Source organism: Erigeron canadensis, chromosome 3 (genome assembly GCF_010389155.1).
Source record: "Erigeron canadensis isolate Cc75 chromosome 3, C_canadensis_v1, whole genome shotgun sequence".
NCBI lineage: Eukaryota > Viridiplantae > Streptophyta > Magnoliopsida > Asterales > Asteraceae > Erigeron > Erigeron canadensis.
Genome location: NC_057763.1, coordinates 12,392,052 through 12,419,332, shown reverse-complemented (window position 1 = coordinate 12,419,332; position 27,281 = coordinate 12,392,052). Strand labels below are relative to the sequence as shown.

Genomic DNA, 27,281 nt, shown 5'->3' with positions numbered 1-27,281 from the left:
ACCCAAAAAAATCAATTAGTGAATTATAAAATCTTTACGGACTCTCACTTTTTAAAAACCTTTCTCTTTCCGGTTTCCATCCCTCCCATATTCTCTTTCGAGAGAGAAAACAGATTCCTTAAACATTGCAATTCTATAAATCATCGGATCAGAATCAAAGAAAAGAATGTTGCCCGTTTTGAAATCTGGGAACGACAACGAGGATGAAAATCGACATGTCTCGTCTCCGATGACTCGAAAAGGCATCTATGCCGCAATCTCTTACATGGCTTGTGCAGGTTTTTCTTTTTCTCTAGATCAAATTTAACTACATGGTTTCGTAATATATAATATATGAGACGGTTTATGATATACCTTTTATCCGTGATTTTAAGGTAGGCAAATATTTAGAGAGTTATGTTTCTATGTCTACCAGAATTGTGTCTTATATGTGTTTTGCTACTGAAATACTTGTGTGGTTGTCATAAAATTTGCAAATAGTGATAACTAGTAATAGTAACCGCTAATCTGTTTTTGACTTTTTTTTTGGAAAATTTTATGAAATTTATATCATATCATATATTATATATATACTTTTGACTAATCTTGCAAAGGATTGTTTAAATGTTATAGCTGATTTTTAAAAAAAGAACCAAAAAAAGCTCATGCGTATATCATAAATCATAAAATTATTAAATTATCAATACATTTTGTATGGAAGATAGAAGATAATTTGTATAGTTGGAATTTTAGGTAATAATAATTTCATACAGTATGAGAGAAAATCTGCTTTTATTTGTATAAATTACGAGCATGGTACTCGCACAATGCGACAGCGGTAGTGGACAAGGTGGTTTAGTAGTGTCGGTGACAGTATTATTTCTGGTGGTGACGGTGTGAAGTCTTAAATGGCGTATGTAGATGTAAAGGTAATAGTGTAATATTTATAAAGATAAGAGCTAAAGTGTTAATTACTAAAATAAATATCAAGAGCAATTCTCGTAATTCAAATACAGATATTACTAAAAATAAAAAGGGATCTTTTGCTTTATAAAGGAGTAGAGAAATACACCTTCTACTTATTAAATTATGTTGTATTATTTTTTCTCTCCTTTTTCTTTTTCTTTCTTTGTTGATTAGACCATATAACTTAGGCACATATGGTTGTAAGTTTTTATATGTAAAAATAGTTATAAATTTAACATTTCTATTATTAAAATGATTTCCTGTAGTTTAAAATATATTTCTTGCCTAAAATGGAAAATCCATTGTCTTTTTCCATATTTGAAAATGAAAACATATAAGTACACTTTAACATTTTCGAGGACTTTCTTTATGTTCAAAGACACTTTTCCTTTTTCAATAACACGGAAATAAGATCAATTATTTAAATTCTTGTAACTAAGGTGGTGGTTGATAACCACTTAATCCATGAGTCATGACTTAATCTTAATTGCCTAAGTTGGAAATTATGTTTGTTTAAGACTTATTTAATAAGTCATCACTTAATTAAAAAGTACAACTAAAATATATTTTACATAATTATCCTTGATAACTAACTCACTATCCACTCCCTAATTCCTATCAAGGGCGTTATAGTAATCTTAATTATTCAGTCGGTTAATTCAGCACACAAAACAAACAACAATTATTTATTTACTGTCTTACTCGTTTCAGACACACTAAATTTAGACAGACACTTAATCTACACAACACTTAATGGATATAAAACAAACAGGCCCTAAATGCACAGTTTAGATTTACTATCTTTAAGTATTTTTTGTTATTAGAAAAAACCTTTAGATTATGAATATTTATTTGAATTAGGAATAATTGTTATTAATATATGATGTACATAGAAGATAGAACTATAGAAGTTGCTTCTTGCTTCGGCAACTTGTCAAATTTTCAGTTATAAAGTATATAGCTGTTAAATTAAATAAAATATACTTTATAAAGCATCTTGATTTTCTCCTAAAATTTCAAAGTCTAAAATACATCTATTAATGTAACATAATTATCTCTAATTTTTAAATAAAAACCAATATGCTGAGAAGCATGGAAAAAACATGCTTCCCCCTTATAAATCCTCCCACCCCTCATCCCACTATAATAATCACATTTTTAAATATAAAATCTTTTTTCCTTGAAAATCATGGTGGAAGCATGTTGTTAGAAGCATACTAGTTAATCCCATTTTTAAAATACCTATATTACCTCCGGTGGAGAAGCTATTTGTTGGCAAATGTGGAGATGACAACCCGACAATTTTTATAAGATTATATATCTTTAATTCTATTTTTATCTATCTATTTAGTTCTAAGGTAATTCAAACCCAGACATAAGTGAATTTTGTAGTTTAACTTTACATTTGTTAGTATTATAAAAACTGTTCCGCAGCCTCAAAATCTAAATCCTAAATCCGTCCCTGTTTTTTCGATGCAAAACTTTAAACCACAAATCCTACCCACGCTTGTTATTACCTCCATCGTTAGTGGTTACTATTTCGTTCAAATGTCCACAGATATAAACCAAGTGAGTAAATATATGTAACACATGATTGATGGATGAGGATTCCCTCAAGTTATAATATTAACTTGAGTCAAGTTAGAAAAATCATGGCGTTTGGATTAAAATCAAGGGCCAAGATTCAATGATATCATTGAATCTTATCATTGAATCTTGACCCCATAATTCTTCTAACTTAACCTATAAAGTTATTTCAGCTTGAAGGAATCTGCTTCCATGATTGATACCCAGAAAAGCTCGTGTCAGTTTAATTTTGGTAATGAAGTCCCACGAATCATTCATAGTGCGACATTATCTGAACAATATTAATAAGATAATGTATGATTAGATAATTGCTTTAAATATTTTCATAAAAGTAACGACATAATTATGGGATAGAACACGCAATGAATAATTCTTTTACTCGTAATATTTTCTTTTAAAGAACCTATTAATGTCTTGATTCCATAAGTAAAATTCATTAAAATTTTCTTTTTTTTTATTATTAATTTTACTTTTTGATTTTATTAAATGTAATGTTCACATATTACAGGAGTTATTAAAAAGATTTTTTTTTAATGATATTTTCCAAAAAATATTAAACTACATGATTATTCAAAAGAAAATTTGTAAACTGACATGATATTATGCAATAAATATTAGTGTTAATAAAAATAAGTTTTTTTAATTAAGTTCTAAATAACAATAATGATAATAATAATCAAATATTTTATATGCTCTGTTTCAATGCATTATATTTATTTCTCATGCGGGCTTAGTATATTGCATTAATGGATTGAATATTTGAATGGTAGTATTATAATTAAATAGAGTGGTAAGTTTTTGCCTTTATGATGCATGGAAATATTCTTATCTTTTCATGCCAGATTTAACAGTAAAGTAAAACCACGCTTTTATCAATACTAGTTTATAAAAAAACAATATTTTATTTTTGAAATGGTTAAAAAATATGTAATATGTGTACCTAACATCATTTAAAATATTTTCACATTTACCATCTATTTAAAATTAATGATTAAATTACATTAATCCTTTATCTTTTAAAAGATCTCTATTAACCCTATAAATAAATTATCTTTATATCAATTATTTATATCACTCGACGCAGCCTCAACTAGCAACCATCACCCCACCACCAAACTGATCGTCAAGACCACCATCACATTGTATGGGTACTGTGGTTTGTTTTATATAAATGGTCTTTTCTTTTCTTCCATGGTATTTATGTTCATATGACATTATTCATCAATAAAGTTATTTTTTATATTATGTTAAATTAAAACAATACTCTAGTATTCCTACTAATTTCCTTATAATAGGAATCACAGAACATGAGACAATCACAGAACAAAACACGATTTACAACAGGGGTTAGTTGAATGCTAAATCCAAATTAATATGAACTCCATTAAAAATTCATTCTATCTCTCAATTAAAAAGGTACAAAATTTTCTTTTTTTATATATTAGTTTTTGTGTATTAATGTTTAAAGTTATTATTGTCACTCAAATCAAGAGTCCTAATTGTTATCAAAAAAGAGGAAAACAATCCTAATTGTTATCTAATTATCCAAGTTATTATAGGACAAGTGATTGAAATACACTTCTATGTTTATATTTTAATTCTTAATTATCTTTCATAATAATATTACATTATTGGTGCAACTGCTTTAAAAAAATTATATAATACAGAATGACTACGGCAAACAATTCTAACAATATGTTTCAACTAATAATGACAGTGACCAACCTGTGATTATTGTACTATTACATGCAAAATATATCTTCAAAATTATAATCTTTTATGACTTAAATGTATAAAGAACTAATATTGATAATATCATAAGCTCGTGTCCAATGTTGGACACGGGTCTAAAATCTCGTTCCTACTAATTTCCTTATAAATATTTGTGGAACAAAATTATTGTGATCTCTTATATATAACGAGTCATATGTCGGTATAACGCGACGATTAGTGGCACGGGGTATGGACGGCGACGACGAGTGATTGCGGCGACGGATGGCGGCAGCGGTGGCGACAGTTAGTTGGGGACGGTAATGGTAGTAAATGTAAAAGTAATTGATGTTAAAGGAGGTAATATAGTTATCTAATGTTTTAGGGATTTATGTTGTAAATTATTTCATTAAGATATTATAGATATATTAGGTAGACATATTTAAACTAATCAATCAAAGAGAGAGATATTGTTAGGTCCAGATTTACTAGACTCGCTCCAGACGTAACTACTGGAGCCCTCTGAAGATTTGTCCAGAAATTATGTGAAGACCAGTGAACAACTTACTTGTATAGAAATATGGATTCCACCAGATTTGTTCACTGGACTTCACTCCAGTCAAGATCTTTCCACTGAAGAACATTCTCACTGAAGTCGAAGACTGAAGTCTGAAGAAAGAAGTCTGACAAATAGCGGAGCTCACTGGAAGACTTACCAGATCTCCTGACTGGAGTCCTTGTCAGTGTTCTAGACCTTACAAGTCTGAACGCTGATTACGAGGAATTGACTTTATGCCTTTACATGCCTTTAACCGGAAAATCCATTTGTCTTTTGTTAAAAGCCTTACACGCATGTAAAGGTGGTTGGTTAATTAGAAGACAAGTCACTATCATGTGACTTTATTCTTGTACTTTAATCAATGCTTTTAAGGAATTAATGTAATTTTCTTAAATGCATGTAACCATATTTGTACGTCAAAAAGAATATTATATTTATTCTTTTTGCCTATAAATACCAAGTCACTTCCTCGTCCAAATTACATACTTTTTGCAATTTGGTGCCTTTACTCAAATACTCTCGATCTAAACAGTCATACTTCACAACTTTAAGTATTTCGATCAAAGAGTTTATTTAGCAAAGATTAGATCACTTGTAATTCATAGGTTGTTTATATACTTACTTTGTAATATCTTGTTCCGCAACAACCTTGTATTTTATTTAACATTAATAAATAAAATACACTTGAAAAATACATTGTGTCTCACCATTTACTTATTTGCGTATCTTTATATTGCTTAAGTACGTATTACGTTATATATATTCTTGCATTTATATTTATTGTAATACTAGTCCAATTTAATGCTTACTTGACGTTTTCATATTAGTCATATCTAGTGATTACTTGACTTGTTATTCTACACTTGTGGATTAAACCATCGAGTGAGGGACTTCACAATTGGTATCAGAGCAGAAGGCTAACATACTTGCCTAGATCTGCATTCTCTCGATGGCCAACCTAGAGAATACACAAGGAAATCCTTTAAATACTGGACCTCCACCGATAAATGAATTTGAACAAACCAATGACCATGCTAACAATAATCCACCACCACCACCTCCTATTCCTGCTTCTCCACACGTGCATGTGCACTACTCGAATACTCCTGTTCCCAAATTCAGTGGGAATGGTGATGAATTTGGCACGTGGAAGGCTAGGATGTTATTACATGTTACTGGTATTGAGAGAAATATGCTTAAAATTTTAAATGAAGGACCCTATATTCCTGGAAGTCCTCTCAATCCACTTCTTGATCTAACTGGAGCAAGATCTGGGAGGGAAAAGAGAGAGGAACATTGGTCTGAAGAGGAAAGGAGACTTGTCAATATTGACACTACTTTAAAAGTCATGATCCTCATGGCCGTTCCCGAAGCTCTAATTCCTACAGTAGTGCTTTATCCCAGTGCCAAAAGCATGTGGGATGAACTAGTGAACCAGTATGAAGGTGGTGATGATACTATTGTTACCAGGAAAGTGGCTTCAAATAAGAAGTACGAGTCATTTTTTGCCCTACCCAATGAATCATTAACTGGTACCTACACCAGATTTATGTCTATCATAAACCAGTTAAGAGGGCTTGGGGTAGAGAAGGACAAGGACATACTTCTTGAAAATTTTTGTGATATTCTTCCTTCAAAATGGTCTCATATGATTATGGTTTTGAGACAAGGTAAAACCTTGCATTCCCATACTCTGTCATCTTTGTATGGAGCCTTCAGATTCACTGAAGAGAATCAAGCCCAGAGAATTGAGGCAGAAAAAGATGCTATTAATCATGCTTCCAGTAGTTCCCCTGTGGTTAGTCATACTGAACCACCATGTGCAGCATTAATGTCTTCCGAGAATGTATTTTCTATGAAGAAGATGATGTCTGAATTAATGGATTCTGGAGTCATGAATAATATCTCTCCAGATTATGATGAAACTGATAGTGATAATCTAATGGCTATGATGGCTAAAACGTTTAACCGTTTCAAAGCCAGAGCCAGTAGACCCACTGGACACAATGCACCCAGTTCTTCCACTGATAAGACCAATTTGACATGCTTTAAGTGTGGCTAGAAAAGGTCATTTCATGAAAGAGTGCAAGTCTAATCAGTTTGTTTCACAATCTGGTCCATCAACTTCTTATAACAAGCCTGATGATAGCTACAGATTAAAATACAAAAAGCTTAAGGCTCAAATTGCTCTCATGTCTGCAGAAAAGGATAATAATAAATGCATGGTGGCAAAAGAAGAATGGGTTCCCTCTGATGACTCATCAGTCGATGATGAAGAGGAAAGAGATTGTTGTTATATGGCTCTAGCTGATGAAGAGCATCTGGTGAAAGAAGATGTCACATCTGGAAGATGGGTGGACATTGTCATTAAAAAGGTAATAGATTATGACAAAGAAACTGATCCTAAGTTAAAATTGGACATTGCTGAAGCTTTAAACTCTGATTTAATGATATTGAACTAACTTTCAAAGCACAAGTTTTGGTTATTGAACAACTGGTCCAAGAAAAGGAAGAACTGGAAAATCTTTTATCAAAAGAAAAACTTGTTATCCAGTCATGGCTTGAGACCAAGAAACCATATGATGCTGCACGTAACCAGTACCCCTCCCAAAAACGTGCATATCTAGGGGGTGATGTTAATGCTGCTGCATTAATACCTATTGTTGACCGACTGCCTGAAGTGTTAAAACCTAGCACTATCTATGATGAACCAACAAGACCCAAAACTTGTATTATTCCTCCACCGACTACCTGAAGTGTTAAAACCCAGCACTATCCTGTTCAATTGTCTGAGGTTAAGACTGGAGCTCCACAGATGAATGCTCTAGTCAAGAAGGTTAAGCAGAATAAACCTTTGTCTCAATCATCTTCTAAAGAACCATAGGTTGAGAAAAAGAAGAATGTTGTTCCTCCACCTAAGCCAAAAGTACAGTCAACTGGAAAGGCTATGGTGTCATCTGAAGAAAATATTTTGTTAAGGTTGGAGAGTCAGTTTCAACTACTGGCTCGTCAAGTTCAAAGTTGTAATGCAAGAATTAACAATTTTGAGGGTACTTCATCTGGCCCTAAACAAAATACAAAACCTTTTTCCAAGAAAGAAAAATCGAGCACACCTATTGTTAAGCAAAAGAAAAAGGTTTCAAAACTGTCAGCTCCAGTGGTGTTTACTGAGAAACCCACTATTTTTGAAAGTGAAATCAACCAGATACCTGCTGGGATCCATCCTTGTGGATTCAGAGAACCCATCAGTCGATGGGTTCGCAAACCTTTAAACTAATAATCTGGTGGATATGCAGGGCGATCGAAAGAAATATATTTGGTATCTTGGCAGCGCTGCTGGCAGGACAATGACCGGATGTAAGACCTTGCTGGAGGAGGTCGAAGTTTCAGACGGACCCTCCATTACTTTTGGAAATGATGGTTCTGGAAAGACTGAGGGATATGGTGTTCTGAACAATGGTCAAGTCAAATTCAGACGAGTGGCTTATGTAAATGGGTTGAAGTATAATCTCATAAGTGTGAGCCAGTTGTGTAATGATGGCTACCAGGTGTTATTCAACATTTCTCAAGGCATCGTATTTAATAAGGATTGGAAGGTAGTATTGATTGCTCCCAGAAAAGGGAATGTGTACATAATGAATATGGAAAGCTCTCCTTTAGAGCAGTGTTTCTATACCAAGGCTGATGAAGACACAAACTGGCTATGGCATAAAAAGTTGTCCCATTTAAATTTCAAAAATATCAACAAGTTGTCCAGAAAATAACTCGCAGATGGGATACCTTCTGTCTCCTTCAAAAAGGAAAGGCCATGTCCAGGATGTGAGATGGGGAAGTAGAAACGTACCAGTTTCAAGACAAATCAAAATTTTAGCATATCTGAACCTCTTCATATGCTTCATATGGACCTCTTTGGTCCAGTGAATGTTCAGACTCGTGCTGGTAAGAAATATACCCTGGTAGTTGTTGATGAATACTCCAGATATTGTTGGGTAATATTTCTTAGATCAAAGAATGAAACTGCTGCTGAAATCATCACTCTTATCAAGCAAATTGAACTCAAATACAAGCGAAAAGTGTGTCAGTAAAGAAGTGATAATGGAACAGAATTCCAGAATGCAACTCTGGAGAAATTCTGCACTGACACTGGCATCTCCCAGAATTTCTCATCAGCACACACTCCAGAGCAGAATGGAGTTGTAGAAAGAAAGAACCAAACGCTGATAGAAGCTGTCAGGAGTATGCTTGCTGAATCTGGTCTTCCTAAAATGTACTGGGCTGAAGTAATTGCAACTGCTTGTCACATTCAAAATCGCTCAGTATATGTGAAGAGACACAAGAAGACATCCTATGAAATATTGAGAAATAGAAAACCAAATATTGGTTATTTTTACGTTTTTGGATGTCCAGTATACATCCTGAACGACTCCAGTCAGTTAGGCAAATTTGATGCTAAAGCTGATGAAGGATATTTCTTAGGATATTCAGCCATTCGCAAAGCCTTCAGAGTCTACAACAAGAGACTAGAAAAGGTTCAGGAATCAATACATGTCACATTTGATGAGTCAAATGAAGCAATCAATAAAAGGCCAACCCTTAATTCTCTCTCAGAAAGTCCAATTATCTTTGGTGAATCTGATCCTATCAACTTCAATAAAGATTCATCTGAAGATGCTTCCAGTCATCCTGACTTGGAACCAGTGCAATTTGAAAAACCTTCCAGTAATACTTCATTCTATCCTTCAATAAGTTTCAAACTACCCTCAGAACTTGTTATTGGATCAGATGTTCATACTACTCCTCCAATATCAGATTCAATTGATTTTGAGCCAGTAATCCAAGAAATGCCGATAAATGAAGAATTTCATGATGCAAATCGTGATCTACAGATTCTGATGAAGATGCTGAAGTTGTCTGGCAAGATCCTACTCCAGAAAATCAATTGAATTCTTGCACTGATATTGTTGTAAGAAACAATCCTGGTCAATACTCTAAGTGGACAAAAGCTCAACCAATCAACCAGATTATCGGTAACTCTAGTAGATGGGTTCAGACCAGAAGTGCCTCCAGTGAACAATGTTTATATGTCAGCTTCTTATCACTGATGGAACCGGAGAAGATCGACGAGGCAATGAATGACCCAAACTGGGTGATAGCTATGCAAGAAGAGCTTCACCAGTCCAAACGAAATAAAGTGTGGAATCTGGTTCCTCCTCCAGTTGGCAAGAAAGAACCAATTGGAACCAGACGGGTCTTCAGGAATAAAGTTACGAAGATGGTCATGTGATCAGAAATAAGGCCAGATTGGTGGCACAAAGTTATGTCCAGACAGACCTTAACTTTGAAGAATCATTCGCACCAGTAGCAAGGTTAGAAGCCATCAGAATGTTTTTAGCCTTTGTTGCCCATCATAAGTTCAAGGTCTACCAGATGGACGTAAAAAGTGCATTTTTGAATGGAGAATTAGAAGAAGAAGTTTTTGTCAAGAAACCTCCAGGCTTCATTGATGAAAAGCATCCACATTGGGTATATCGTCTGGACAAGGCACTGTATGGCCTCAGACAAGCCCCTCGAGCGTGGTATGATACTTTGACCAAACACTTATCAGAAAATGGTTTCAAAAGAGGTGCAATTGACAATACCTTATTTATTCTTTGTGAAAGAGGTAATCTTCTATTGGTACAAGTTTATGTTGATGATATTATTTTTGGTTCTACTGATGAATCTTTGTGCAAGAAATTTTCAAAAATCATGTCTTCAAAATTTGAAATGAGTTTAATGGGTGAATTAACATTTTTTCTTGGACTCCAGATTAAACAAACCAGTGATGGTATTTTTATTAATCAAGAAAAATATGTTAGAGATATTTTAAGAAAATTCGATATGAATTCTTCACCCTCAAAATCAACTCCTATTTCTGCACCTTTAACAATAGATTCAAACCTTAATGGGAAGCCAGTGAACACCACTGTCTATAGAGGCATGATTGGTTCACTAATGTATTTAACTGCCAGTAGACCAAATATAATGTTTGCAACATGTCTTTGTGCCAGATATCAGTCTAACCCAAAAGAATTTCATCTGGCAGCTGTAAAGCGCATTTTGAAGTACCTTAAGGGTACTCCCAGTTTAGGTCATTGGTATCCCAAAGGCTCAGGCTTAGATCTAATGTGTTATTCAGATTCAGATCATGCAGGTTGTAAGATAGACAGGAAATCCACTACTGGTGGATGTCATTTCCTTGGTGGCAAACTGGTGAGCTGGACCAGTAAGAAGCAAACCTCAGTTTCCTTATCCACTGCTGAAGCATAATATGTGCCTGCAGCCAGTTGTTGTGCTCAGATACTCTGGATGAAGCACCAGTTGCTTGATTATGGTATTTAGTACTCAAAGACTCCTATCTTTTGCGACAATACCAGTGCCATTGCTATCTCAAACAATCCAGTCAGGCATTCCAAGACGAAACACATTGATGTTAGGTATCATTTTATTCGCGATCATGTAATGAAGAATGATGTTGAAATCCATTTTATTCCCACTGATAAACAACTTGCTGACATTTTTACAAAACCTTTGGATGAGAAAACATTTCAAAATCTTGTCAGTGAGTTGGGAATGTTGAACCCTTAATCTGGAACCTTGTTATGAACGCCTTTGTGACATTGGCAGGGTTCTTTGATTCCAGATTTATAAATCTATACCAGTAAAGCTATCGAACACCTTTGTGATACTATCTTTGCACTGATAGATTTATGGATCACCATTCCAGGGGGAAAGACTCAGACCACATTTTGTTTATATATATATCTAAGTTTCAGGGGAATTTATTAATTTATTTTCTCACTGGACAAATTTTTTGAAAAATGTTTCTAGTACCTTGTAAATGTGTCCCTCTCATTAATACTGGATAAGTTGATGTGCATGTTTGAATCAACTTTTGTTGCTTTGTAAATGTGTCCCTCTCATTTGTTTATATTAGTTGATGTGCGTGTTTGAGGATTACCAGAATGGTCAATCTGGGTACTTACTGGAGTGTCCCTCCAGTGTACCATTAATGCATGTTCTACTGGCCTAATCCACCAGTGAAACTGGAGCGTCCAGTCAACCTCCAGATGCATTAAAATGAGTCTGTATCTGTCAACTCATTTCTTTTAATATTTAAGGATAGTGCATGCCAACCTTACAAATGTTTCATCTGGACAGTTACTGTTTACCTTACGTGGCATGACTTTTTAAATTTAAATGATGGTTTTGTTACCTTGGGAAGACAAAAAGTGCAAGTTGGTAATTTTTGTGGGCTGTCAACCGTCATACATTTATGTGTGATGGGAAACATTAAATGCGAAAACCGATCAAAACTGTTTTGAACTTTTTCAAACTTACAGTTTTGAATTCCATTTTCTCTTTCCTTTATAGGTACTCGCATTTACCTTCACTTTCAGATTTATCTCGAAAATCATTTACTCCCAAATCTTCAATTTCTTTCATTTATTTCTTTCATTCAATTCCAATCATCACTATCTCTCTTCTTAATTTTATTTGCAAAACCCTAAATTCTTTCAATTTCATATTTCAAATGGCTCCTAGAACAACAAATTCTGACAAAAATCTTCTCACCAACAACTATACTCCTCCTGCAAACGTCACTAAAGCTCATGACATCATCATCGATTCTGACAAAATCAGGATCAACATGCATAACTGGATGGCAAAGCTTGCCGGAACCCATGATCCTCAATCTATCATTGGACGACTAAATTCTTTCTTTCTTAGTTGTCCATTATATGGGGCTCTTACTATGAATCCAAGGAAAATGTACCATGGTTATTTGTGTGAATTCTGGTATCCTGCTCACTTTCGGGCAGGTGATGATCATACCATTCATTACACCTTGAAAAAGCGATCTTGTCCTCGTACAATAACTGTCGATTCTTTACGAGATGCCCTTCGTCTGAACTATTTTTTTGAAAATGAATTACCATTACAACTTCCTACTGGCATCAATCTTAGGGAAGTGTGTAGGCAGATGGGTCACACTGACATTCTTGATGAGCAGGGTGTGTTAAAAAGAAAAGGTACTATCTATATGAGTAAACTCACTGATTCTTGGAGATTCTTTTTTACTCATTTGGTAGAATGTTTGGGAAGTGGATCTGGAGGGCTAGATCAAATTAACCAGACCCAACTTATGATTGCATATTGCCTATGGCATGGGCTCAGGGTTGATTTTGCCCAAATTCTTTGGAATGATTTGGCTGAAAGAATAAAGGTTCATAAAAGAAAATCCCATGTTCCCTTCATTCATTTCCTGTCTTTGACTTTTAAGCGTGCACTTGGAAATGAGTATGATTTTGACACCAGTCATTTTTCTATGGCTGAGCACTTGAGGGATCTCAACAACTTAGAGTCCAAAAGTGATGAAGTTGAGATCCCAGTTGTTATGACTGAAAGCTTTCGGAGGGAAACTACTGATGCATCACCTCCAGTGGATTCAGAAGAAACCCAGGGTGTTCCTCAATTCAATATAGACGCTCCTGGGGATTTCACTACTGAAGAGCAGTCACCAAAAAATGAGGTGATTTCTGGTCAACACCAAACTCTTATTTTTCCTTCAAACATCATCACTAGACCAAGAAATACCTCCAGACGACTAAGGAGAGGAGGAGCTCTGGTCATTCCTCATATACAAGAAACTGAAGAAGAACAAGTGACTGCTCAACCTACTGCTCGAACAGAAAATGTTACTGGTGCTTCACCTCTTGTAATCCCAGTATCAAGCAACATAGAAGGTGACATCATGAATGAAGATAGCACTTTGATCATGGATACCACAATGGAAGAAGTAGAAAATCAAGAATCTGAACAAGAAAATGTGGTTATTCCAGATTCCTCCCAGATAGACTTAAACAGAATTGTAACTGATCAGGCTGCAGATCAAACCATCTTCTGGGATAGAGATGAATCATCCTTGGACTTATCTAACTCTGGTCAAGTTCAAGATTTATTTGGTGAAAAAGCTCAGTCTGTGGAGGCAGATCTCCAGAATTCTGTCTCAACTTCAATTGATCTCTCCATTGATATCATTCCTTTAGAAACTCCAACTCTTACTTTACTCCAATCTGAACAAACTGTGATGCCACCTCCTCCACCGCCTTCAATTTCTTCAGCCACACCATACATAAATCCTCTTCCTTCTATTTTAATTCCTTCACCTCAATCAACTCAAAATCCTCCACAGTCAACTGAGAGACCTCCAGTTTTAAATATTCCAGTCTCAAGTGCTCCAGACTCTACTGCTGCTCAAATCGAATTTCCTATACATGACAAAGTCGAGACACTCATATCTGTTGTTCAAAGAAGTGAATCTGGACCTTCTTCTATACCAGTGGATTCTCTTCTTCATCTTCCACCGAAGTCCAAGGCCTTTTACACAAAGTGGCGGACTTGGAGAAATCCCCCATGTCATCCTCTCAGGTTCTCTCTAATTTCAAATCTGCCATGACTAATTCCTTTCGGTCAGAGTTGAACACCTTCTCTGGGAATGAACAACTGGTATTTGATCCTCTGTCTCAGTTTCTAATGTCCAAACTGCTGTTAAAGAAGCAGTTGACACCTCTCTAGGAGAACTGAAGACCCAGGTCCAGAACTTGCATCGTGTGGTGGATAGGTTGGATTGTAGGCCAACACTGGATCAGAGTTCAGTCATCAACAATGTAAGTGACCAGACTGCTTTGAAACTCAAGAATCTGGTACTCAAGCAGCTCTCTACTGATGTGACTGACTCTGTTATGATCAAATTGCAAGAAGTTATGTTGCCAAAGGTTATAGATGTGATTGTTCAGGAAATTCCCAAGGACTTGTTGACTAAGGTAAAAACTCTGAAAACACAAGTCCAGGAACTCAAGAAGGATATGTCAGCAATGAAGCCAGTCGCTGGTCGTAGTTTTGGCTCCACTGATAGGCAAATGCTAGAGCAGGTCTGGAATCACCTCAATGCTGGAGGTTATTCCAAGGGGGAAAATCCAAGTGCTCTAGTTGCATTTGCTGCTGAAAAGTTGAAGGAACAAAAGATGGAATTTGCTCGTATGGAGGAAGGTCATAATATTGGTACTGATGCCAATGAGCCACAGTTTGAAGAGTTTGAAGATGTTGCCCAGCTCAAGAAAAATCTAAAGGGCACATCTGGTGCAAATGAAGAAGTTCAGTCTCCTGAATGGCCGAATGTTACTGAGGAAGAATCGAAAAGAATTCATCAAACTGAACTCCTCATTAATATTCATAAAGAAAATGCCAAAAAGGCACTGGTCAAACATCATGAAGAAATGGAACAGATGGGTACACTTGACAATGCTAATGCTGGTGCCTTAAATCTGAAGTTAGATATGTACTTACAAATGAAGAAAGATCCCAGAATTATTAAATGTCTTGATGTTCTGGATGATATCAAATTAAGAAGTGCATATTTGAAGGAAGAACAGGAGCTGGATTCATTTACTCACGATATTCCTATTCAAGAGCTGAATAAAAGAAGGAAAGAAGAACTGGTTCGTCTGAAGAACCAAGTCAAAAAGAATGTGGAAGCTCTGGAAAAGGAGTACTCTAAGAAAAGAAAGGGTGGGAGAATATCTAAGGCCTCAAGGATGCTGATCTAAATACATTCATTCCTATGGACACTTCAAAGTCTCTTACCAAGGTTGTAACAAGAAATACTGGTGAGACTCCTATTGAAAGCAGACCAATGGAAACATCTGAACAAGGCATTGGTTCTGATGATGACCAGTTTCCGGTCAATCAAGCTCAAACAAGGGAAAGATATGAAGCCTTTGTACACGGCAGAGCTGATGTCAGAAAATAATAAGTGTAGAAATTGAAGGCATTCCTAATGATCCCAAGTTTGAAACGTTTTCAGTGAAGTTGTTCAGGGAAGAAAATTTCACTGATGAAAGGCCAGCATTTACAATTCATGCTTTTGGAATGACTGAGTTAAAAGAGATTGGTGAGTGCTTCAAAGGAAAAACGTCATTTTCCAGGGCAGAGTTAGCTTTCATGAAAAGAATCAAGAACAAATTTCTCAAAAAGTAGCAGATGGAAGCTGAACTGGGATTGGCTACAGAACAAAGTTCACCACCACAACCCAAGAGAAAGGCCATTGAAGAAGCATCTGGACACATTGAAAAGAAAATGGCCTGACTCTTTTATCATTTAATTGTAATTGTATTAACTTTATAAAGTTGTAACTTGTCACCAGTTGATGTCTGTAAATATAAGTTGCATGCTTTATGTTTTTACAAGTACTTATCCAGATCAAGTCTAGAAATTAAAATGTACAAACTGGGAACACTAATGATCTATAAAGTGGCTCTCCAGAAATTTAAATTAGACTTAGTCAAATTTTTCAAGGATTCTTCAAGCACAAACTTGTATAGATAAAAGCTTGAAAATCCTTGCATAATTTCTAAACAAATAGGGGGAATTTGTTAGGTCCAGATTTACTGGACTCGCTCTAGACGTAACTACTGGAGCCCTCTGAAGATTTATCCAGAAATTATGTGAAGACCAGTGAACAACTTACTTGTATAGAAATCTGTATTCCATCAGATTTGTTCACTGGACTTCACTCCAGTCAAGATCTTTCCACTGAAGAACATTCTCACTGAAGTCGAAGACTGAAGTCTGAAGAAAGAAGTCTGACAAATAGCGGAGCTCACTAAAAAACTTACCAGATCTCCTGACTGGAGTCCTTGTCAGTGTTCTAGACCTTACAAGTCTGAACACTGATTACGAGGAATTGACTTTATGCCTTTACATGCCTTTAACCGGACAATCCATTTGTCTTTTGTTAAAAGCCTTACACGCATGTATAGGTGGTTGGTTAATTAGAAGACAAGTCACTATCATGTGACTTTATTCTTGTACTTTAATCAATGCTTTTAAGGAATTAATGTAATTTCCTTAAATGCATGTAACCATATTTGTACGGCAAAAAGAATATTATATTTATTCTTTTTGCCTATAAATACCAAGTCACTTCCTCGTCCAAATTACATACTTTTTGCAATTTGGTGCCCTTGCTCAAATACTATCGATCTAAACAGTCATACTTCACAACTTTAAGTATTTCGATCAAAGAGTTTATTTAGCAAATATTAGATCACTTGTAATTCATAAGTTGTTTAGATACTTACTTTGTAATATCTTGTTCCGCAACAACCTTGTATTTTATTAAACGTCAATAAATAAAATACACTTGAAAATTACATTGTGTCTCACCATTTACTTATTTGCGTATCTTTATATTGCTTAAGTACGTATTACGTTCTTGCATTTATATTTATCGTAATACTAGTCCAATCTAGTGCTTACTTGACGTTTTCGTACTAGTCATCTCTAGTGATTACTTGACTTGTTATTCTACACTTGTGGATTAAACCATCGAGTGAGGGACTTCACAAATATATTAGGAACTTCAATTCCTTAATTGAGATTTTAAAAAAGAGGTTGTTGCCCTATTATGTATCATTATTATAGATATAGATATGTTAGGTCTCTTTTGTCGTGCGTTATATGGACTGAAATTAGCGCGCATATATAACTTAGCAACAACTCAGTATGTAGAAGGGTTAGTGATTTGGATCTGCTGTAAGTTTATATTATCATTATTTAGTAATATAATATTAGTTTTATTATTACTATGATTAGGAAATTATTGTATTTACTATATATATCTTATGATATCTTTTTTATTATTTACTTAGCTGGGTAATCAAGCTATAGGATTAGTATTTATATAAACAATAGGGTGTAACGTTTATTATGGATGAATTGATTTAAAGTGATGCTTATGCTTCTTAGAGATCCCTGTATTTCTAATCACATAATTGGAGATTGATTACTTCTCGAATTTTAAGTATTATCTATTTAGATACTTTGATACATATCAATTGGTACGAGAGCTATAGATCTTGCACCCTGTAGTTTTGTCTTTTTGATTCTTAAGTTGAAAAAATGGAGGAATTTTGGGTAAAGATGGAGGAATTCAGGGTAAAGACGGAGAAATTTAGTAGGAAAAACGAGGAATACATGGAATAGTGTGCAAGGCAATACAATGAGATGATGACATGATAAGGGAGCTTATGATTTCGAGGGGTTGCGATCTTGCCGTCATCGGCTGGTGTTGAAAGTACTCAATCTGCTAATGGTTGTGAAACCAAAGTGATTTTGAAGACAAGTGTTTTAAGTGAACAACATTCCACCTAGCAAACCGATCAAAAAATCAACATAGCGGAAGACACTGGTACAAAATCAGCACAATCACACCATGAGAAAAGAAGCAAGGAGGTCAAGGAAGTAAAAACATTGGTTTCTCAATCAACGGTGGTGAAAAATATCCATGAGAACTATGGAGATGTTCGTGGCAGTCATGTTTTAAAGCAAAACAAATATAATTATGTACTATAGTCTTCTGTTATATTGCTTTGGGGCTGTTCACCTGGAACAATAACAACAAAAGTGCTTTTTTTCAGAATCATGTTGCAATAGAGTCAGTAGATGACTACTCCTTTGTGGATGACGGTTGTTTTTGAGAATAGGTGTTGTTTTTGAGAATAGGAAAAAAGAGTCAGTAGAGAAGAAATTTGGTTACAGAAAAGAAGTTGGAAGCGAACTTAATTATGATGATGACTACCCATGGGATCCGGGAATCCCTGGAGTAATTTTAGAAGTCACACCTTGAGAACAAGGTGCGTTTTGGGGCGGGAGTAATGATATAGATCTGCTGAAAGTTTATATTATTATTATTTAATAATATAATATTAGTTTTTTTTATTATTATGAATAGGAAAGTATTGTATTTACTATAGATATCTTATAATATCATTTATATTATTTAGTTAGCTTGTTAATCCGACGATAGGATTAGTATTCATATAGACAATAGGCGGTAACGTTTAGTATGATTGAATTGAATTAAAGTGAGGCTTATGCTTATTGGAGATCCTTGTGTCTCTAATCATAGGAAAGGAGACTGCTTACTTCTCGAATTTTAAGTATTATCTATTGAGATACTTTGATACATATCAGTGAGGATTCTCTCAAGTTAGATCTTGACCATTAATTTGATCCAAAGGTCAATAATCCTCTAACTTTACCCCTCAAGTTACCCTTAACTTGAGGAGATCTCTACCCTACGTAGAAACGGATGCATTTGAACCAAATAAAATACATGACAATTTGCAAATAATTATTTTTAATTTGCGTGATAATGTCTCAAATTTTGTTCAACTGTAGTGATAGCTTGACAAATGACAATAACAGATGATGTTGGTCATGTATCAACATAAAAAAACATCATTATAATTTAAAGGAATTATAGCATCTAGTTGTGCTATCAATTTTGGTTCAAGACATACTTAATAGCATGTAATTGAGCTCGAGTTAATTTCTACTCGTTTATTGTGTATTTAAACTAAACTAGCCTATAAATTGGTGGATATGGGGAGATGTATATGTTAATACAAGATGGACATAGTGATATCACTTTTTGACAAGTTTCATGTTTGAATCGCTCTTTAGGATTGCATTTGTAAAATATTGCTTTTAAAAACTGCTTGAAAAAAAGCATATCTCAACATGAAAAACATCATTATAATTTAAAGGAATTATAGCATCTAGTTGAGCTATCAAATTTGGTTCAAGATATACTTAATAGCATCTAGTTGAGTTCGAGTTAATCTCGACTCGTTATTGTGTATTTAAACTAAACTAGCCTATAAATTGGTGGATATAGGGAACTGTATATGTTAATACAAGGTGGACATAGTGATATCACTTTTTGACAAGTTTCATGTTTGAAGCGGTGTTTGGGTTTGCATTTGTAAAATATTGTTTTTAAAAACTGCTTGAAAAAAATCATGTCTCAACCGACTTTTTCAAAACTGCATTTTGTCTCTATCAAAATGTTGATAATCAATTTTTTTTGTCAAACATTTTTTTTTATATTTGCGTTATGCAAACGTAAAAATCAGATAATCAACTTACAACGCAATCTAAACACCCTCTTAATAAACTTATGTTGGAATATGTTTACACATTATGTCATGTCAAATGAAATGTGATGAAGAAAATGCTAGTACATTTAACTATTAAACCATGAAACCTGACATATGATGGACTAATATCATCCATATTGTTTTTATGTTAAATTTGCAGTCCTGTTGATATTGTTCAACAAAGCTGCTCTTTCTTCATACAAATTTCCATGTGCCAACGTCATTACGCTTTTCCAGGTTTCACCCATTAATCATTCTGAATTTTGAAATAAAAAAAATGGAAGCGATCTATACACCACTATTTTTTTGACAATATACCATTAACTGTGTTTTATAGTGTTGTACTCTATAAATCAATAAAACATATTTGATGGTGTATCGTCAAAAACTGGTGGTGTATATATAGATAAGCTCCATGAGGTTTTCGAAATCAAGTGTATATTTATGGTTTTTGCTTTTGTAGATGGTGTGTTCATCGGTCCTTCTTTATACATTGAAATGCCGAAAAATCATCTCTTTTAGAGCAAATAGTGAAAACCATCAGAGTAGCAAAAACTTCCCTGGGATTTTCATACCATTAAATACATTAATCACGACTCTTCCTCTAGCCATCTCCTACTTGCTTTACATGGTACTCCATATATTTATCAGAAAATTTGAATCCTTTCTACCTTTAATTCTTGCTGTTAGGTTATCTGACGTCTTTTGCTTAATATGTTTGTAAAAGTTGGTTTCAATGGAATCTGTTCGTGGGGTGAGTGTGCCCATGTACACAACACTAAGACGGACGACTGTGGCATTTACAATGCTTGTGGAGTATGTTTTGGCCCGCCAAAGATATTCATTTTACGTCATTGGCAGGTAAATTATGTGTTTCACATGGCAGGCACAGACACATCCTTAGAACAAACAGAACAATTTCCTCTGTACTCTACAATTTACCATTCATCCTTGGGGATCACGCAACATATGTCTCTTTGGGCCTCGTAACTCTTCTTTTTCTTGTCACATATTTTCTAATGTTGAGGCCCCAAGAATGTACAAACCAGACAACCGAAACTTTCTAGGTTGCTTATGAAACAACTTGATTTCAGTGTAGGGATAGTTATATTTGGTGCATTTATAGCTGGAGCTCGAGATCTATCATTTGATTCATATGCATACACTATAGTTTTCTCAGCAAACATCTGTACCGCGATATATCTTGCTTCAATTTCTCGAATAGGTATTGCTACATTTTCATTATCTACCCTCTCGTTCGTGGGGTACTTCAATGATATTCAAGTATTTGTTTTTTTTTTTTCAGGAAAATCTAGCGGCTTGAATAGCTTTGGCCTTATGTGGTGCAATGGTAAGAACCCCCCTCTCTAAAGAAATACGAGTAACATATATCTTTTGAGTTATTCATGGTTACCACAAACATTGTTCTATTTGTTTTCTTTATGTACATTGTTATATGTAGCTTGATTTGGTTATCAAACATCACAAAAATTGTTTCATGAAATGTAAGAGTTTAGTTCATTTGGGTTGTTATATTTCAAAAGTGAAAATTTACTCTTTAGTATCCACAGCTAGCTTATTCTTCTTCTATCTAAATATTTTGAGCTAGAAACATGATTTTCTCTATGCGAACTCTATGTTTGATCATTTCATAGGTTTAATATGTACTCCAATTTTGTTACTCTGGACATGGATCAGCGGTGATCTTGAAGTCACGGCAAACTTCTCTTACTTATCATCACTTGGATTCCAGGTTTGAATTTGTATAAGTAAATCCACTGTTTAGGTAAAACCATAAGAACGTTTTGAGTACATATGAATTTTCGGTTTGCTAAGATAATCTTATTGACATTTTTTATGCAGGCTGTGATGCTTCTGTCATGTATCTTGGCTTTCTTATTAAACTATGCAGTTTTCTTGAACACTACTCTAAACTCGGCTCTTACACAAACCATTTGCGGGAACTTAAAGGTGCACAAAAGTTCTAACTTAATTGAGTTCGTGATGAAATTTCAAATATTGTCTACAATGATACCATAGGGCTTCAGCACTAGTAGGATCACATTCTTCCAATGTAAATGATGTGTGGGGTTACTACGGAAAATATATCATCACGAGTCTGAATCCGTTCCCATTTCACATGGTGGTACCCAAAGACACCTAAACATTGGCTGGCCTAGCTCTTGTCGAGGGCAATTTGGGTTCAGAGGACCACGGGGTTATGATTTCTCCGTTGTTACCTCCTACAGTATCTAACACAGCCTGTTACCTCCCCCAAAGTATCAGCTTTATGGTTTGACTTCTTGAAGTCAAAATTTAAACTTTGGATGGTCAAATTTTATACCTATATTTGTGCAGTAAGAAAGTCTGCCTGGCTTCATACAACCGTGATTCGTTATCATTTCCAACTTCCACACTTTTCGAGACAGGTCACAGTTAGTAACTTATTCCATGTAAAGCTATCTAACATCTATCTATAATATTGATTAATGTAGGACCTTTTCACGATCGGACTTGGATGGATTATCTTTGGAGGTCTTCCATTTGATCTGGTACACATATATATTACTATACCCTATTTCGAGTTTCAACATGTAACAACATTGAATGCATGAGACCAACGAGCTCACTTTTGATAGATATATATTACTATACTCTATCTCATGTTTAGTTTGCCGATTTTTATTAGTTAAACGTGGTGGGACAATCTCTTGGGTTTCTTGGATCATGTATCTACGCCTTCTGCAAAATCAGAGGGTTGTAATATGTAACCACAATGCTAGTTTTCGGCAGAAGGTAAACTTGCAGTATTTGGTACATATTTGGTTTGGTGATCTATAGTATAGAATCACAATGAGTCTATGGTCTAATTAATGTTGTTTTTGTTTGAAACAGGTTCATGGCAAGACAACTTTGCATGATTGACAAGACAATTTTGGTTTAGTCAAGAAACAATTTCAAATCAGAATTTTAAAACCAATATAATTAGGATGTTTCTTTCATTCACTACCCATTCAATTTTGTTTTACTTAATGAGAAATTTTTTTTGAACTTTTAAATTCTCTATTTGATTACTCATGCTTGAATGCTTGATTAACAACACATGCGTCCTGACCATTTATGATTCATGTTAATTCTAATTAACATGTGTTATTTCAGCTTTAGAAAAAACTATTGTTTGAATAGAGATAGTGCCCGCGTGTTGTGGCAGTGAGATGGTGGAGTGATAGGTCATAGGAGGTGATAAGTAATAGAGTGTGATAGACAAATCCTTTAGCCATACGGGCTCTGCCTTTGGATTTAAAAATTCGTCGAAGTATATCGAATGAGATCTCTAATGAAAGAGCACGAAATTTTAAGAGTACCCATCCAATTTTTATAATTTATCGATATACGGTTTTTAAAATAAAAGATTTTAAATGAATTAGAGGAATAAAATGATTTATGAAAGAGAGAAAAAATTGAGTGGTTGAGATTTGAGAAAAGATAAAAAAAAATTGAGTGGTTGAGATTCAAGATTATTATAGCTATATTAGGTAGAGATTTTAAATTAGTGGATAAGGAATAAGTAGTTTAAATTATCTTTTTTTTTTAAAAAATAAAATAAAAAATGCTTTATAAGATAGTATTAAATGATAATGTAGAAACCTAAATACAAAATGTAAGTCACTAATCCATCATTAGCTTTGCTATATATTTGGCACCCCAAAAATTACACCACAAAGTTCTTATGTTCGAACAGGTATGCTCGTCAAATTAAAACGAAACCAACATTTTCTATTTACATTGTTGTTTACCCGAGCTCTTTGGAGACTCGTTAAACCACTTGGTTTGATTACGTGTAACATTTTGAGTCCCTTCGGGTTGTTTCTTTTTGCGCCTACCTTGTTGCGACATACGGGCATGGTAAGAAAGAATGGCGATGTCGTTCAGGTCCTGTAACGGTATCAAGGCCTTAACAACTTCGTCCATAGAGGGGCGTGCCTTTGAATCCCGGCTTAGACAATTGTATGCTATTTGAGCGACCTTTTGGACTCCTTTCACCGAGTAGTTTAGTTCCAACCGAGGATCAACTAACTGATAAACTTTTCTCTTGTCGGCTAAATATGGGCGGGCCCACATAACAAGGTTTTGCTCTCCGCTAGGGCGTTTCTTGTCCATTGATCTCCGACCTGTCAAGATCTCCAAAAGTACAACCCCAAAGCTATAAACATCACTCTTTGATGTCAGGTGTCCTAAGAAAAAACAAACCAAACAGTAGTTATTTTTTATTGACACATTGTAATCAATGAGAAACTGGGAAGTTACTTCAAATCATTTACACCAAGCATGAATAAAGTACCCGTCATGACATATTCCGGGGCGGCATAGCCATAAGTTCCAACGACCCTCGTAGATACATGAGTTTTATCTCCTTGAGGCCCTGCCTTTGCTAGACCAAAATCCGAAAGCTTCGAGTTATATTCCTAGCACATTCAAAAGGGGGAAAAGTACCAAAAATCTTCGTTACGATCATATAAATTGAAGTTTCTGTTAGCAAAACACAGTATATTAAATCTGCTTACGGTGTCAAGCAAGATATTTGACGTCTTGAAATCCCTATATATAATGGGCTCGGTTCCACCATGAAGAAACGCAAGCCCTTTTGCTGCACCCGTTGCTATTTTGATCCGGTTAGACCATGGAAGAGGTATGGTTCCTTCAAAAGGAGGATATGTTATCTAGTAACGTTCGTTTTAAGTTTTGTAGATAGATACAGAGTATAAATATGGTTTTTTAGCTTAAAAAACACAAAATGGCTTAGAATAAAGAAAACCGTGATTTGCATATCATAGTAGACTTACTTCTAAAGAGATGATTTTCGAGGCTTCCACGAGTCATGAACTCGTAAACGAGTAGTCGTTGATCATCTTCAATACAATATCCGATGAGCTTAACAAGGTTGGGATGATGAAGTTGACCAAGAAAATCAACCTCTGCCTGCAAGAACCCCCCACAATCCAAAAATATTGGTAAAGCTAAAGATGAGTCCAGCTTAAATTTTTGGGTTTAGTATCTGGGGGTATAAGTAATTTTTACACTTTTTCTATTGTGTGAATGTAACTTTCATTTTGTTCATTGTATCTAACTAACTCGCTAAATTGAACGATTAATGTAAAAGTGTATACGTGGCATACCATATGAGCTGCCACGTAGAAGTTTTTGATTGGTCAACGTAAAAATTTTACATTAATCGTTCAAATTTAGCAGGTTAGTTACATACAATGAACCAGATGAAAGTTACATTCACACAATAGGAAAAATGTAAAAGTTACTTACACTTCCAGATATTTAACCCAAATTTTTTTCATTTTGGCTTATGGAATATCGGTATAAATGCATTATGATATGCAATTTAAGAAAGCACAACAATTGAAATGGGCAATCCGTATCGGTAGATCTAATTCCTAATATACCAAAAAAATATACTAACCACCCATTCTCTATGGCCTTGAAGACCATCAGGCTTCAAGCTCTTGACTGCAACCGTGATACCAGACCCGGGTTTAGCAGCAGCTGTGCCATTTTCTTCAATCCATCCTTTGAACACAAACCCAAATCCCCCTTCACCCAATATGCTATCTGGTCTGAAATTTCCGGTAGCTGACTTCAACTCATGAAAACTGAACTGAAGAAGTTGACATGGCTTCTTATCCGACTGATAAAACTCATGACTTGGATTCAGATTTAAATCCGAAGAATTTTGTGCTTCGTTGGGAGCACACATCTCTCTGTTGCTAGCATTCAAGTAACGGGTCTCCGTTGCTAATTAAACAAATTTAAGCATTTAGCTAACATCATATCATATAAATATTGGCTTTTAAGAAAATCAGACCATATTATACTTTAACAGTTCTACATGATCATTCAATAGTCATTTGTTCCAATGATATCAAGTTAAGTCTAACAATTAGTCTTTATCTTAAAAAAACAACCAAACACATCGAAAAGACGAGACTAATATCTATCTAATTTTGAGACTTAGAACGAGTTCTTTTAGCACGTCCGCAACCTGAAACTCAGGCCAAAATTTCTTGTATCTGCATGATCACGGCATTGAGATAGGCGATTTTGGTTGAACTTTTCATCATTGCCCGACACTCAAGGGTGTTATCGTCATTTCATATTATATTACCATAAAGTAATTAGCTGTCTAAATCATAAAAATCATGCGAGTAATACTTTTGCTTCTAGACGTCCCACTTAATGCATTCTTTCATCTTTATACACAAATTATTTGTTTGTTCATTGTCCTGTTATTAACAATGACAAGTGATATTACTATTTTGATGTACTAAACACCTTGTTTGTCAATTCATAAAGGGTATTTAAGTCCATCTATCGTTACATTCTACATATCAATCAACTTTTCGGACTAAAATTACACACAAAACAGAGAGAGACAGAACAAGGACAACAAACAACAATACCCAATTTCGTTAAAGACGAGATCCAGAAAGATTACATATAGTGAAAAACGGCTTAGGCAGAACAACAAGGACAAAGACAAGTAAATCAACAACAGAAAAACAGCTCGGTAACATTAAATCTGAAAAAATAACTAAAACTCGAGTTTAGCTTTCATCGTCGATCTAAACCTTTTGCTGAAATTAAAACTAAAAAAAATGGAAATTACCTGCATCATAAACAAGGCTGGTTCTTGGGAAAGAAGTGGCTGAGTTTCTTCTTGATTCAACAGAAGGCTTACAAGAACCAGTGCTCAAACTTCTTCTTAAAACTGACCAACACCCACACTTCTTTTCCATAACCCTTTAATATATTCTTTAGAAAAAGGACTTCTTTTTTTCTTACTAAAAATAATATATGCTACTTTTAATGTTCTTTCATGTGGGTGTTCATGATTCAAGAAATCTTTATAAGAACAAAAACAATGATTTGGTTAGCTAATAACCTGTGATCTTCTTTCAAGTGCTAGTTTATAATTCAAGCAAGCAATATATTGAATGAATAAAAGAAATATTTACTTGATTATAAAGTCTTCCTTTGCAGTGTACAATTCAAGAAATGTTGACATGATATGTACAAAAAGAAAGATATGTTAAGAAAGTCTCCCTTTAATGTTATTTCATGCATGCTGATGTTTATAATTCAAGAAATCTTGAATGGATGTGAACAAAAAGATAGATTTTCTTAAAATTGGTGTTTCTTCATGTGGGTGTTTTTCATTCAAAGAAATGTCGAATAAAATTCACAAATGGTGGGATTCCTTTTAGTTTAAGTTGTTGGATATGAAAGAGAGAGAGGGAGAAAGGATTCTATTTTTGTTGTTGGTGTTGGTTGAGTAAAAAATTGTTGTAAAGAAGCATCAATCATGGTCATCATCACCACCACCACCATAGACATTGTGTACAAAAACAACTTTTTTGCCCACCACC

General features: G+C 34.7%; 2 protein-coding genes across 2 annotated transcripts; one reads left to right on the top strand and one right to left on the bottom strand.

Annotated features, from left to right (window-relative positions):
* The first annotated feature begins 50 nt into the window (after positions 1-50).
* LOC122590936 (UDP-N-acetylglucosamine transporter UGNT1-like) lies at positions 51-22,904 on the top strand. Its single transcript, XM_043763110.1, has 11 exons — positions 51-278; positions 20,006-20,082; positions 20,309-20,476; positions 20,573-20,706; positions 20,940-21,070; positions 21,152-21,196; positions 21,501-21,598; positions 21,709-21,816; positions 22,341-22,397; positions 22,535-22,641; positions 22,741-22,904. The coding sequence occupies exons 1-10, from the start codon at positions 167-169 to the stop codon at positions 22,607-22,609; spliced, it is 1,005 nt and encodes a 334-aa protein (XP_043619045.1). The 5' UTR covers positions 51-166; the 3' UTR covers positions 22,610-22,641; positions 22,741-22,904.
* A 594-nt stretch (positions 22,905-23,498) lies between these two features.
* On the bottom strand, positions 23,499-26,912 carry LOC122590934 (serine/threonine-protein kinase PBL35-like). Its single transcript, XM_043763109.1, has 6 exons — positions 26,522-26,912; positions 25,319-25,650; positions 24,690-24,825; positions 24,411-24,544; positions 24,188-24,311; positions 23,499-24,080 (listed from the first exon to the last, which is right to left on the bottom strand). The coding sequence occupies exons 1-6, from the start codon at positions 26,649-26,651 to the stop codon at positions 23,623-23,625; spliced, it is 1,314 nt and encodes a 437-aa protein (XP_043619044.1). The 5' UTR covers positions 26,652-26,912; the 3' UTR covers positions 23,499-23,622.
* Positions 26,913-27,281: the final 369 nt, after the last annotated feature.